Below are 12,818 nucleotides of genomic sequence, written 5' to 3' on the forward strand. Positions count from 1 at the left end.
ACACTTAAAAAGTACTCAGCTTTAAATTGGTGTCTCCACGTAACCAGAGCAGTAATCTTAGGAGCTGGAGTCAGCTCTGTAGGCGAATTCCTGGCGCCTCTAACAACATTTCTAAGGCTTTGAGGAGCATAAATTGAACCTGAAGAGGTGTCATGACCTACCATCTGGACTATAAAACTTAGATCCAGGGTGCCGTAGTAACTATTTATTTCTACAGGAAACTTGCCTTTTTTTTTAAGTAAGCCAACATAAAGCCTTGTCTGTGGACATCTAAGTTATGAATAACAGTAAACAAATGTGCTAAATCTGCATACCTAGACACAGTAATTACAGTGCATCGTCAGTGGCTGACATGTACCAGTTCCTTTGGTGATTAAAATACAATAAATTAAAAGTAGATTAAGTGTTTCACTTCAGACTCCTTAATGTGTTTGTTCTAGTGTCTCAACTTGTATTGTTCATATTTTAAGCTTGATTCTTAAAGAGGAAAAAGAAAAGGGGGGAGGCAGACAGGGGATGAAGCGGAGGGTACAAAATCTTGGCAAAACAACATTGCTTTCTAAAATCTAAAGCTAAACTAAAAATGCTTGTGTGTATATATAGAGAGATGTTTTTTGTTTTACAAAAACTTTCCTTGAGAATCATCATCATCCTCTTGGAGCTAACGCCTTTTCCAAGACTGGTTCTGTTACTTTGGCAGCAGATTTGGTTTAAAATGAGCTCTTGGTGTCTCAAAGAGGTGCCCTTGGGTCTACCAGTTCAGTTGTGCATAGTCCCCTTGTCTACCTAAGTTCTGTAATATGGCTTTATTTAAAAAATAAGTAACAAAGGGTTTCTTAAGACTGAATCACTCAGCAAACAGGTTAGTTCATGGGCAGAGAAAGAGTTGTCTTGGCAGGAATGAGTGCCATACCTTTTTAGTCCATGGCCACGTAAGTGCTTTACAGTGGCATAAGTTGTTGCTGCTACAGGAAGAAAAGATGTTGCTTTTATTATTGCATTTGTCCTTGTTTTCACATACCCCTTGGCAGAAGAAACATTTTTTTGGCAGCCAGGCAGCGAGCTAAGTCAAGAAAATGCTGTGGCTGAAAATAATCAGTGTGATTTTGTTATGTTAGTTTCCAGCTGGAGTGATTCTCCAATCTGGTTCCCCATGTGCCTCCCCAAATGTGGTGAAGAAGCATTTAGAGGTGGTACCAGGCTTAAGCTTGCTTAGAATCCTTGCTGAGCTACACCCTTGCAGTGAATTTGCTACTAGAAGAAGAGTATTCTGAAGTTACAGTCCTTCATATGATTGAATCAGAGATTGCTGAATTTCTGTTTAAATTAAAAGAAAAGACGGGGGGAAAAAAGTCAAACATGTTTCAGAGTCTTTTTAAGCAGCAAAGACTGATGTTTTTATGAATATTGACAATGAGACAGAAGGGACACGTTGTAAGTGATGCAGTTGAGATTAATTTATTAAAGACAGAGCCAGGATTTGAGCAGTAACTCTGCTTTTTGTCCACTGATCTTATCTGTGCTGTCTGTCAGGCCACTTAATCTGTCTGCTTTTATGTTTCTTCTGTTTTTAATTACAAAATTGCCTGACTTGAACTGTTCATCAAAGCCACAGTCCTACACAGTACATAGATTGGGTTCTTGTTAAGAATCTACTTGTTCTGTAGCTGTGTCAATGGCTGAAGAGTGTCAGTGTTATATATACTATTTACTCTCTCTCTGCTATGTTCAAAATGGGAGGTGTGAACTTCATACGAGTTATCAGTGTTCTTTTGGGGCAGATTGAAAGGTGTGGGGTTTTTTTCCCCACCTTCATCTCAGTTTCTAAAGTTGTGTTTCAACCTGGTAGTTTTCCTCATCTGTTACCACTTTTTTGAAGCTTTATATTTGTCCAAATGAGTTCAGTGATTTTGACAGACTGAACATGTGCTTAGTGAAACACTAAGAAGCTTATTATTTTTTTTGTCTGTGAAAAGTTTTCATAAAATATATGGTGTCTGTTAACTGTGCTGCTGTTCATGTTATTTTACAGTTAATTTACCTTGAGTTCAACATTGGACAAAAGTTGGGTTGTGCTTTTTATTCTAATTGTTTAAGATCCGTGGGTGGAATGTTTGCTTAGTGGTGTCAACAGTGAGAGGACAAGAACTCTATTTTGCTGACATCCCCTATTTTTTAATCCTGTTCCCATGTGCAACTAAACTCCATCTTCCCCCATCTTCACCTCTGGAATTCCCAAAAGCCACAAACAGCCCTGGTTTGGTACCTGAAGGCTCCATCAGCTCAGTCTGGGCTCCCAAGGAAAGCCCTCAACAGCTGGAATACTGGCTCTTCTGGTGGTCACAGTCTGTGGGGAAAGAGAGGTTGGGGGGTGGTGTCATAGCAGTGTTTTTCCTTGAATGCTCTTTTTAATTGGAGCAGCTTATGAAATACTTGTGGGCAAAAATGTGTGCCAAGAATTTCAAATAAAGTGCTGTTTTCATTACTGGGGGGCTCCAGAGGATTTCTAAATCAAAAGATCTAAAAATTGAGTATTTGTTGTAGTCATAGTCAGTTCTACTCTATTCATAGTAATAATTGGGAGTGGGAAAAGATATCCTAGATAAAGGGGAAAAATGGTAAGATAAATAATATAAATTGAATTACAGGGATACACTTGGAATATGCACCTTTTTAAAAAATTTGTGGATAGCTTTCTGTGGGGGAACAAGGTCAGCCTTACAGTAGCAACAGATAGTAAGTACGGGGTCTGATAGAAGCAGCATTGTGCTTTGTGGAAGCCAGGGGTGTTTCAGTAAAAAAACTGACCCTGCTTAACCCACAATTTACATAATCTCGTGGATAATAGGCTGTTAATTGTATTCCAGTTTCTGTACATGCAACCCAAGTTTTAGGCAAAAGCTTCCTAGTGGTGTAGCGGGAAAGGCACAAATTACAAGGATGGATGCTCTCTCTGAGTAGTTTTTCATCTTAGAATATTCCTTACTTATGCATGCATGAAATTTAATATGGAGATTGCAAAATGAGAAGTTTTTGTCCTGATTATAATGAAGTGTCATTAAAACATGGTCTTATATAAACCACTCCAAGAGCTCTGTGGAATAGCAGGAATTAGCTGTTTACAGTTTTGGAGTAATGCTTACAAAATAAGATAAGAACTGTATTTGTAGTGATTATTTTCAATAAAATTAAGAAATCTGTCTGGCAGGCCAAAAACATTGCCAGCAAACTGTAACAAGTGCTTACGGCTTTTTATGTAGAGGGAGATGATCTGTGTTGATCCGACTGCAAGATCAGAGATGTATTGTGACAGTTGTTTTTACTCAGTAATCCACTGTGTTGGGTTTTTATTTTTTTAAAAAAAAAAGCTTGTAGAATACTTGTGGTTCCTTGCTGAATAGTCGTAGCTGTAAATATGAAATACAGAATGCTCTCTGTGGCACAGATGCTGATTGAAAAGACAATCTAATCATGCTAAAAATGCTGGAAAATCAGAAAATCAGCCTTTGAATAAAATGAGTAAACTTAATGTTTCAGGCTGAGGTTTAAATTTTCAGAATAAATCTCGGCTGACAAAAGTGATGAGTAAATAAACATTTGCTTGTGTGTGTTAAGACTAGAGAGTTTTGGATTAAAACTTTTTTCCTATGTGATCTTTTTCTGATGCTATTGAAATGCTTTTGACTATTTTCTTAAACTACTGAAAAGTTTCAGGGGACTGAAACTGGAAGAACCCCGAGGTGGCTGTTACAAAGCAGAGGTGCTGTCTGTGTGGGGCGAGGGGGCCCAAGCTGTAGTGCAGGTTGATCCGGTGCTTCCTGGTGCGCCAGATTTGAACGCATCTTGAGGTGGAATGTAAAACATACCCGGGACCTGCCGCCTTGTTTCAGTCCTTGGCAGCAGCGGGAGCGCAGGCTGCGCGTTCGGAATCGCGCTGTCGCTGTGGGTTAGCAGCAGGTGAGTGTTTCAGGGTGGCTGCCGTGCAGGATGCCCTGGCACGTTGGAAGGGGGCAGCTGGAATGGAAGGAGCTGCTGGTTCAGGTGCCCGAAGGTTTCGCATTCCTCACTCAGGGCCCAACAGCCCTTTCTGGCTGAAGCCCTGCTTTCCCTGAAGCTGCCTCTGTAAAGAGCCCGAAGGCTGAGACTCTCATGTGCTCTTAACCAAACTGCACCCAAGAGACGTGCAGGTGGAACACCAAATAAAACTGAAATGTTTGAGAATATACTGGGGAGAGGTGTTTGATCTCTAAGCCTTAATGCTGGACAAGCAGTTTGGATATATTGTCAGAAAGCATATTAGCAAATAGACTCAGAAATGGATTAAATAAAATGTGTGACCAGATGATAGAAACTTCCTGGGAGGAGAAAAATAAGAGACTTCTGGCAAAACAAACTGACAATTATGAATGTTTTAAATCTTTATCTTTTTATGTATAAGATCAATAAGCCTGAGCACAGTACATTAAAATCTTTCTATATAGTATTCTAATAAACATACAGCTAGAATGGCTGTTGAAATAAACTCTTTATAAATATTTTTAGGAGATGCTTTTTTCTTTCCCCAGAGAATAACAGAACAAAATGTTTAATCCCAAATGCTTATCTTCCTGTATTTGGGAGAGACTGAGTAAATAGAAGAATTAATAAACTCTGTCTCTGGATATAGAAATTACTCTCTGCAGCTTTCCCGCCTGCAGGGCTTTTTGCTCAGTACAAGAATATGCAATACACGTTGTCAAATGCTGGGGATAAGCCAGAGAGAGAAGAACCTGCTGTTTTACTGCCAGTGGCATCTTTAGATGAAGGAGAAAATTGACTAGGGAGTTTGGAAAAGTTATTTGAAAGACTGATGCTTGGAATTTGAGGAGATGATCTAACTGCCTTCACAAAGATAAGAGCTTTTAACCCTCCAATTCTCCAGCAAACCTTAACCTATTAAATATAGACACTGTTTTCATTATATTGAGATGAAATATTTTTCCTTTAAATCTCACTGTTGGAGCTTTCTCATTGCTTATTTTTTTGAAACGTGTCATTTGGGAGAAGGGAGATGAACTTCATAAAAACAATGAGCAGGCTCATTTGCTGCTCCCACACCTGCCATGGTCTGCAAACCTGCATAGGTGACATCCTAGCAGCTGGGTACCTGTATATTCTGAATAGTGGTCCTTTGCTTCTCCTGGAGGTAAATGCAGTCTTTCTGAGGAAACTGGTATGAATGTGAATGGTAGCCCTCCTAATGAGTTGACAAAAACCAGGAAGGGAGAGGTTTGTCCTTCAGTAGCTACTGAAGGTAATAGCTAATTAATTATTGTTTTACAATATTAAATTGTAAATATTAAATTTACAAAATTAATTATTGTTAACAATAATTGTTAATTATTGTTAACAAGCAATATTATCATCACAATTTGAAGAAATCTTCTGACAGAAGAGTAAAGCTGCAAAGACACAAGGGACAGTGAGTCTCATGAAGGTAAAGCCTATTCATCTCTTCTTTCAGGGTTTGTCTTAGATAGGGATCTCCTTTTCTTCACAAATAAAAACAGAAATAGAGGAGAAAAATCCTTTTCTGCTAAGGACTTTAGTTAATAAATTCTTTAGGTGGGCTTTTTGGTGGTGTTCTTATTTTTTGCAAGTTTTGGAAGTTTGAAATACCTTGCTGTGATTAAAAATCTGGTAAAAACTGTAAAGAGTGAGCCGTTCTGCTGGTGCCTGCCTACCATGAGGGTGGCATCCCCAGCCCTTGTACGGCCATGGTGCTTCACCAGCACTGGTCTGTACTGGCTGCTCCTCGTGTGAAAATGGCTTTTACATCAGACTGGCAAGTTGTGGAGCACAGAATTGCTGGCCTGTGCTCTTGCATGCACGTCCTTGAAATGACCTTTACCTCTGTGAAGGTGAGAAGGGGGTATAAACACCACTGCCTCTCTGGTTTTAGGCAGTGCCTGAGATGCCTGAGCTAAGGCGAATGTTTCTGTATCGCCTTATCCCGGAGGATGAAGGGACAAACCAGCCTTGCTGAGGTGAACACTGGAGTTGGCTTTACCCAGCCTTGCTGCTGAGCTACAGGGGTTAAGTCCAGCCTTTGTAACACCTACTCAGCCAGCAATTGCAGTTATTAAGGGCGGCATGAGATGTCATTACAACATAGTTGGGAGCATCCCTTCCATTCAGGGGTAGGGAGGGACATTGTTCATACCAAAGCCGTCCAAAGATGCGTTTATGTCACTCCAAAGTGTGGCAAAACCCCTAGATGCTCTGCCCTATATAAGTGACATATTTTATTTACGTTTCCCAGTTCAGTTGTTGATTCTCCTGCTGTGAGATGTTTGCTGTTGCTTCCTACAGAGTATAACAAACTGTATAAATCAAGTAGTCAGGTTTTACAGAATTACAAACCCATGAGGAATTTAATTTGTGCCCTGAAGGGAGGACCAGCCACTGGCTGGACTGCTTGTGAGTGGAGTCGTTAATAGTTCATTGGTAACCATTAAGCAGCTTGAAAATATTTGGCCTTTGAGAGTAACCTGAGCTCTGCTGCAAGAAAAAAGGAAAAGAAAAAAAAGATAAAGGGAAAAAAAAAAGCATAGGATAGCAGTGGGATAAAAATTGAGTTTAAATTGAATGTTGCCACTACAAAGTTAGGACTAACTTCTCACTAGCAAATATAATAGAAGCGTATCTTTGCTACATCTTTTAAGATCACAGTTTTATTGAATACAGAGAAATTAATTTAGATTCATAAAAATAGACCCATTACAAAGCAATGCAGTTTTTGGCAGCTGTTTGTTTAAACGTAAGGAGTAAGGACTGTCAAAGGCTTTAAGAAGGAATTTGAATGTAACATTAAAGCACGTATGAAATTTTTGCTGACCTGCACCAATTACAGCAACTGATGGTTTAAGTCATATGCAAAGTGTTGCATAATTAATTCCATGTTGACAGCCCTGGAGATTTAAATCAGAAAAGAACCAGCAGCTCTGCAAACCTTTACACAGCTGCTTCAGAGCTATTCTTTAGGGACTTTCTCCATTATTAGTCATTCTGGGTCCACTTGATTTTTGAGTTCTTTGCTGAGATTACCTAAAAGGTGAATGTGCTCCAAAACTAATTTGATGCTGCAGAATTTTGAACAATAATACATTTTGTTTCTTGGTAGTCTGAGACAGTATGTGTAGTAATTCCAGGCTGGAATTAAAGTGCTCCACTGCATGTTCCTGTGAGGGAATTTGACTGAGATAACTGGTTAATTACAGTTTTAAGAGATTACTTACTGAGGAATTGGGAAAGATCGAAAATGTTCTGCCCACTGAGAGATTTTCCTCTAGTTTTAGACCAGATGCAGAAAACTTCGTGCAAAAGAAAACATTTTTCTTGTTTTGCTGTTGCAAATGCTGAATTGATTTCACTTGCATTAGTATATCTTATTGTTTAAGCAGAAGATATCTTGTGCTGAGAGAAAATACCAACAGCTCAATGCCTTGCTCTTTCAAGAAAGAGGCTACAGACTGAAATAGTGGAAGAAACCTGTTTTTATATGTAGGTGATTTGCCTTAAGGCTCCTCTTAGGAGAGTCTTGCTGGTGTTTAATACAATCTGCTATTGCCTGAGAAGTACTTTTTCTTGAAGTCAACAGAAAAAATACCCTGAATGAGTTTCATGAGTTCTACATCTCAGCACTTTCATTACACAATGCTTTGTAGATGCTGTGTGCCTGCTGGTATAGCTGCCTTCTGTTCCCCCGACCTTCCCCAATACCTGGAAATAAGTAACTGGGAGAACTTGCTTAGGCAGGTTCAGTTTACTGACTTTTCTGAGATTTTACTTCAGACTGCAAAATGTCGTGTTGGGTGTCACTGAAGTGTAGAGTAAACCAATGATTATGATTGCAAAGTTGAAGATAAAATATTTGAAGATCAGGGTAGTGGAAGGTGGCAAAAATTATGCATGCTGCTTTTCTTACGTGGATATGACTTGGTGATTAAACTAGATTGTTTCTGAGAATAAGAATTCTGGCTTGAATTTATGACCTGAAATTTTGAGGTGGACTAAATCTGCTAATTAGTAGTTTACTATAAAATATGCTTAGAAAGTTAGCCTATTTCTCAAGTTGTGAATGTACAATTATTAAGATAAAAAGACTGCAAGATGACACCACTAAGGAAATACAGAAATGTTTATATTGACTGCAGAGTAAGCATAAATCCTTTCTGCATTTCTTTGCATTTAAAAATATTTCTTTTCAACACCATGACTTGTATTCTGACCTACTAATTTATTAATGTATTTTTATTACATTTAGGCATCTCGGGTATTACTGTTAAGCTTTTTTTTCAGTGTATTGCTATAAAGGAGTTCACAGCATGAAAAATGTATATTGTATAGAAACTGCCCAGTGCTATTTACATGCCTTCTCTTTAAAAACAACTGTTTAATTTTTCAGATTGTCAGTGTAAAAATGTTGTTTACTTGGAGTTAAAGCAAAGTTTTTTCATAAATTATGTATGAGCATATGCAGTGGCTTTTTGCACCTACAAGTGAGTACTATTGGTTAATGTTGCTTGCCCCAGACTATTTCCTGTCAGTTGTTAAAAGCACTTGCTAATGGAACTCTATATCCTAATAGAATATGCTTTGTTTCCTGCTTCAAAACTGGTGAATTGCCTAGGTGTCAAACAGTAGTAAATTCTTAAGCAATTCGCTGTACTTCGCTCTGAAAATTTTCCAGTGTATTAGTCATTGCAGTTGTACTAGCTGTGTTTCCATCAGTGAGTAAGGAAAGCCTAAAAGGGACAATGACAAAATGAGATTTTAACACTGTCTTGTGCAAGTCAGTGTTGACATTTTCCAAAAAAGATTATGCAGTTCCTTTAAGGATATTATGTGTGCTTCTTGTGGGGTGTACATTTACCTTTCAGAAAAATAGCCATCAAAAATACAAGAGAAAAAAAATGTCCACATTATATTTTCAGAAGCTTAATTTTGGGTTTCTCTTACTTTTGGAATTACAATATAAAGTAAACCTAGAAGAATGTAATTGCTACAGTAAATCTGCCTGCTAAGTACCAAATCTTTTTATATTTTCAGAAAAAAGCCAAAGGCCAGCTTCTGTTTGAACAGATCATGTATCATCTGGACCTTATAGAAAGCGACTACTTTGGACTAAGGTTCATGGATTCCGCACAAGTGGCGGTGAGTTGCAGTACTCTTCCCCCCCCTCCCCGACTCCAAGCAACAATCTAAAAGTTAAATCTTGATATTAACCAAAATGCTATAAGAAAGCTGCATTTTTTGAGTGAAGTTTTGTGCAGAAGCTCTGTGGTGTGTTAGTGTAAGTGACTCCAAGTTTAATTCTACCTCGAGCACTCTAACATATTACAGTGCTGTTGTCTCTTCCTTTCTTGTCTTTCACTTGTTCCTGTCACACCTTCTGTTGTCCTTAGGCTGGCTGGTCCAGCAGGACCCCAGAGCCTGGCACATATGTAGAAATTCTTGATGCTGCTGATGCAGAGAGGAAGAGGCAAAACTAGAGTGTGTGCTTGGCTCTGTTGTCCTACAGAGTGGAGAAAGTTTTCCTTTGCCAGTGCCATTAACTTTCTCATCAGCTAAAGTCATCTTGTTAATGTCTGCTTGGGAAATAATCTTGGTAAGAGGGGTGTACCTTTGATTTGCTCAAACTGGTTATGACTCAGACCTGCAACTAGAAAATTTTGGGAGAGTATAGTTGTGTTTGCATGTACCAAACAGTTTGAGTAGAGGGTTCTTGGAAGCCTGAGTTTATTTGTGAAGTTTGTTGTATGTTTGTAAAAATGTGACTGCTTTTGAAAACAGAAGCAGGGCATTGTTTGTCACAAACAGCCACAGTTCTTTCACTTGCAGGCAGTGTAGTTTTGTACAGATACTTCTTATGACCAAGTGCTTAATCCTGCCCGCAAGATAACTGCAAGTTAAGAGAGGCATTGGTCAAGGAATGGATTTTTCTGTCCTGCATGCCTGTAACTTAAACCTGTATTCACTTATCCCAACACCCCCAAGTAGAATGAGATTTGAGTTTTCATACCTTGTACATCAGTCTTATTTGTTACATGTATCTAATTGTTTCTGTGTTTCAAGTCCACTTCAGAATTATTTAGTGATTAGGATGGCAGAGTGGAAGCAGAGACTGTTGCTGCTGAGCTAAATACCTGAATTGTTCGAGGTCAGCATACAAAAGAGGCAATGACATATGTTCCTTTACTTCTGTGAAGGTCTATGTCCAGAACAATTTGAAGGTGACATCTTAATCGTTACAGCTTTGTAGAATGGCAAAAAACTCCTCAAGCTTGAATCTTTGAAAGAAGCTGACAGCTTTGCACACAGTGTTATCCACCCCAAAGCACACTTACAACCTGATGGCTTCTTTTCAAAATTATTGCTATTGAGTTTTATGCTTAGTTCCTAATTGTAGACAGTATTCTCTTTGGTGAAAATAATTTGTGCTTAGCATCTGAAGCAAACTTAATGACTAGTGGGATTAGCTGCTGCTGGGCTGCTGCTTCCAGTCAGTTAAAATGGTCTTAAGCCTCCTGCAGAACAGAGATGTCTAGCACTAAGGAGAAAGACTTGTACTAATGGAGGGATGTTAGTCGGAAACATGCATACCTCTTACCAGCAGAAATTAGAAAACAACCCATTGCACAAACCATTTTATATTTATAAAAGTCCTGTTTGCTGTGTTAAGTGTGTGTGTGCAGTCTAGGATAGTGAATGACTCCATTGCATTTATTTTTTGCTTTTGGGAAAAAAAATAATCTGTATGGTTTAGGCATTCCAACTCAATTTCTGCCACATGACTTTTCTGCCACAAGTATTTCCATGTGACTCTAGATCACAGTGGGTTAGTTATGGAGAAACCATCTGTATGGTAAACTTCTTTCTCATACTGTTCTGTTAGCAAATAACGTCATTTCAGTATTGAAATGGGGAAGTAAGAGTTAATTTTTTATGCCTCAGCAATGGCTCATGGCTTGCTTTTTGTTCACCAAATTGTTACTGCCAGTCCAGACAGCACCTGATTGAGTATTTGTTACTGCACAATATACCAGGTACAGGCGATTTCAAACTTAGTTTGCTTCCTTTTCTTAACTATGTGTGACTGAAAAGAGGCAGAGTAGAGATAACAATCTTTTTCAACTGGACTGTAACGATACACTCTGTATAACGAAGCTGGAGAGATTGCATTTTGCCAGAAGAGTTGAACACAACTGCTAGAGATAATTGCTTTAAGAAATGAAGGACTGTTGTGATGTTAGCTGTTCTTGCAAAGAGGAGCTGGCATATTCTAGCAGAAGCCCAATCTGCAACTGGAAACAAAAGCAGAGACTAATCAAATGACTTGTCAAAGATTATTTAGGAGACTTGTTAAATAAACAGTGTAAGAATCCAGTCCTTTACTGTGAACAGAATTGTCCGCTGGCTCTGAGGGAGAGAGTTTTTCTGCTACCCAATTTGAATCTAAGTACATTGCCTTACTAGCTAATTGCACCTGATGATATAAAAACACTGACAAACTAGCAACATGTAGTTATATAAAAATTGAGAAGATTAATTTTGAACAACTGAAGGATAGCTTTTTTCTTCTTTTGAGCTGTGTAAGTGACTAGTAGATAAGTGTTTGAGTTTGACTTAGGAGGGGAAAAAAAACAAACCCAAATTAATACAAACTCTTAGTGACATTATGGATTCTAGGGTTCTCAAATACTGTCTTCTTTAATAAAGTTATTGAAATAATTAGTGAAGTGAAAGAACTGTTGTTTCCATGTGATTTCTGTGTTCATTGCTAGGCTGATAGTTAGGAATAGATTCTCCCTCACCTCCCCAGTAAGAGGCAGGAGATGGCAAAGGGATTTATTTGCAGGATTGTCCACCATGTATCAGACTTGATCTGGCAAAGGACCAAGCTATTGTTAACTTGAGCAGCTTTGATTTGGGCTGATAGTGAACAGCACAGCATGTCTGGTGACAGGAAAGATGAAGATTATTGTTAACTTGGGGCACTATTTGGCTTTCCCTTTAGCAATGCTGGAAAGATGTTTCTAGTAAGGAGGCACTGAACACTTAACAGGTGATGAATTTTAATTCTAACATACAAGTTGCAGGCATCAAATACTTGCTTTTCCTAATGGGACTGTACAACATGTTGGTTTGTTACTCTGGCAGTTTTGTCTAATGTTCTGCTTAATGCTGAAAATAATTTGAATAGCATTGCACTAAGTGTGCACCTATTACTTCCATAAAATATGGGACTAGTTCTAGCCTCACCATCTTACTAAAAAAACCTACCTTCTTGAAATGTTGCTGGTGTGATTTTTTTTTTATTATTTTTTTTTTTCTTTTTCTGGAAGCAGCAAACTGTTTTAGTCAGGACTTCCAGTACTCTGCCCAGTCTGTTCGTATTGCTTTTTGTTTAGGAAACTTTTATCTCTGGATTTCAGCAGCAGACTGTGCTGAGCAAACTCTCATCAAAATGTAAACTTTTTGCCAGGTCCACTTGAATTCCATTTTAATCACTTGGAATAAATCTTAAGTTTCCTGTCTGTGTGTGTCCATGCATGTGTTGGTTTGGGGCTTTTTTTTTGTTGTTGATTTTTATTTCGTTCCACTCCATTTAAAAGCAGTTCTGTTTCCCTTCTTCCACGAACACGGTTACCATTCAGATGGAGCTCTTGTAGGCAGCTGTGGTAAGAGCTGAGCAGAGTAAAACCCTATCAGTGCCTGTCCTGGGCCTCTCGGTTGCCTTCCCTTGGAATGTGGAGTTGATGAGAGAAAACAGGAAG

At 38.6% G+C, this 12,818-nt stretch overlaps 1 protein-coding gene across 1 annotated transcript in view; it reads left to right on the forward strand.

Moving 5' to 3' along the window:
• Positions 1-12,818, forward strand: part of EPB41L5 (erythrocyte membrane protein band 4.1 like 5) — a 53,914-nt gene that overhangs the window by 1,391 nt on the left and 39,705 nt on the right. The window contains exon 2 of the mRNA XM_010171781.1: positions 9,091-9,195. Within this exon, the coding sequence (XP_010170083.1) occupies positions 9,091-9,195 (105 nt within the window). The remainder of the gene's footprint in view (positions 1-9,090; positions 9,196-12,818) is intronic.

This window comes from Antrostomus carolinensis, unplaced genomic scaffold (assembly GCF_000700745.2).
Source record: "Antrostomus carolinensis isolate BGI_N321 unplaced genomic scaffold, ASM70074v2 scaffold25047, whole genome shotgun sequence".
Lineage (NCBI taxonomy): Eukaryota > Metazoa > Chordata > Aves > Caprimulgiformes > Caprimulgidae > Antrostomus > Antrostomus carolinensis.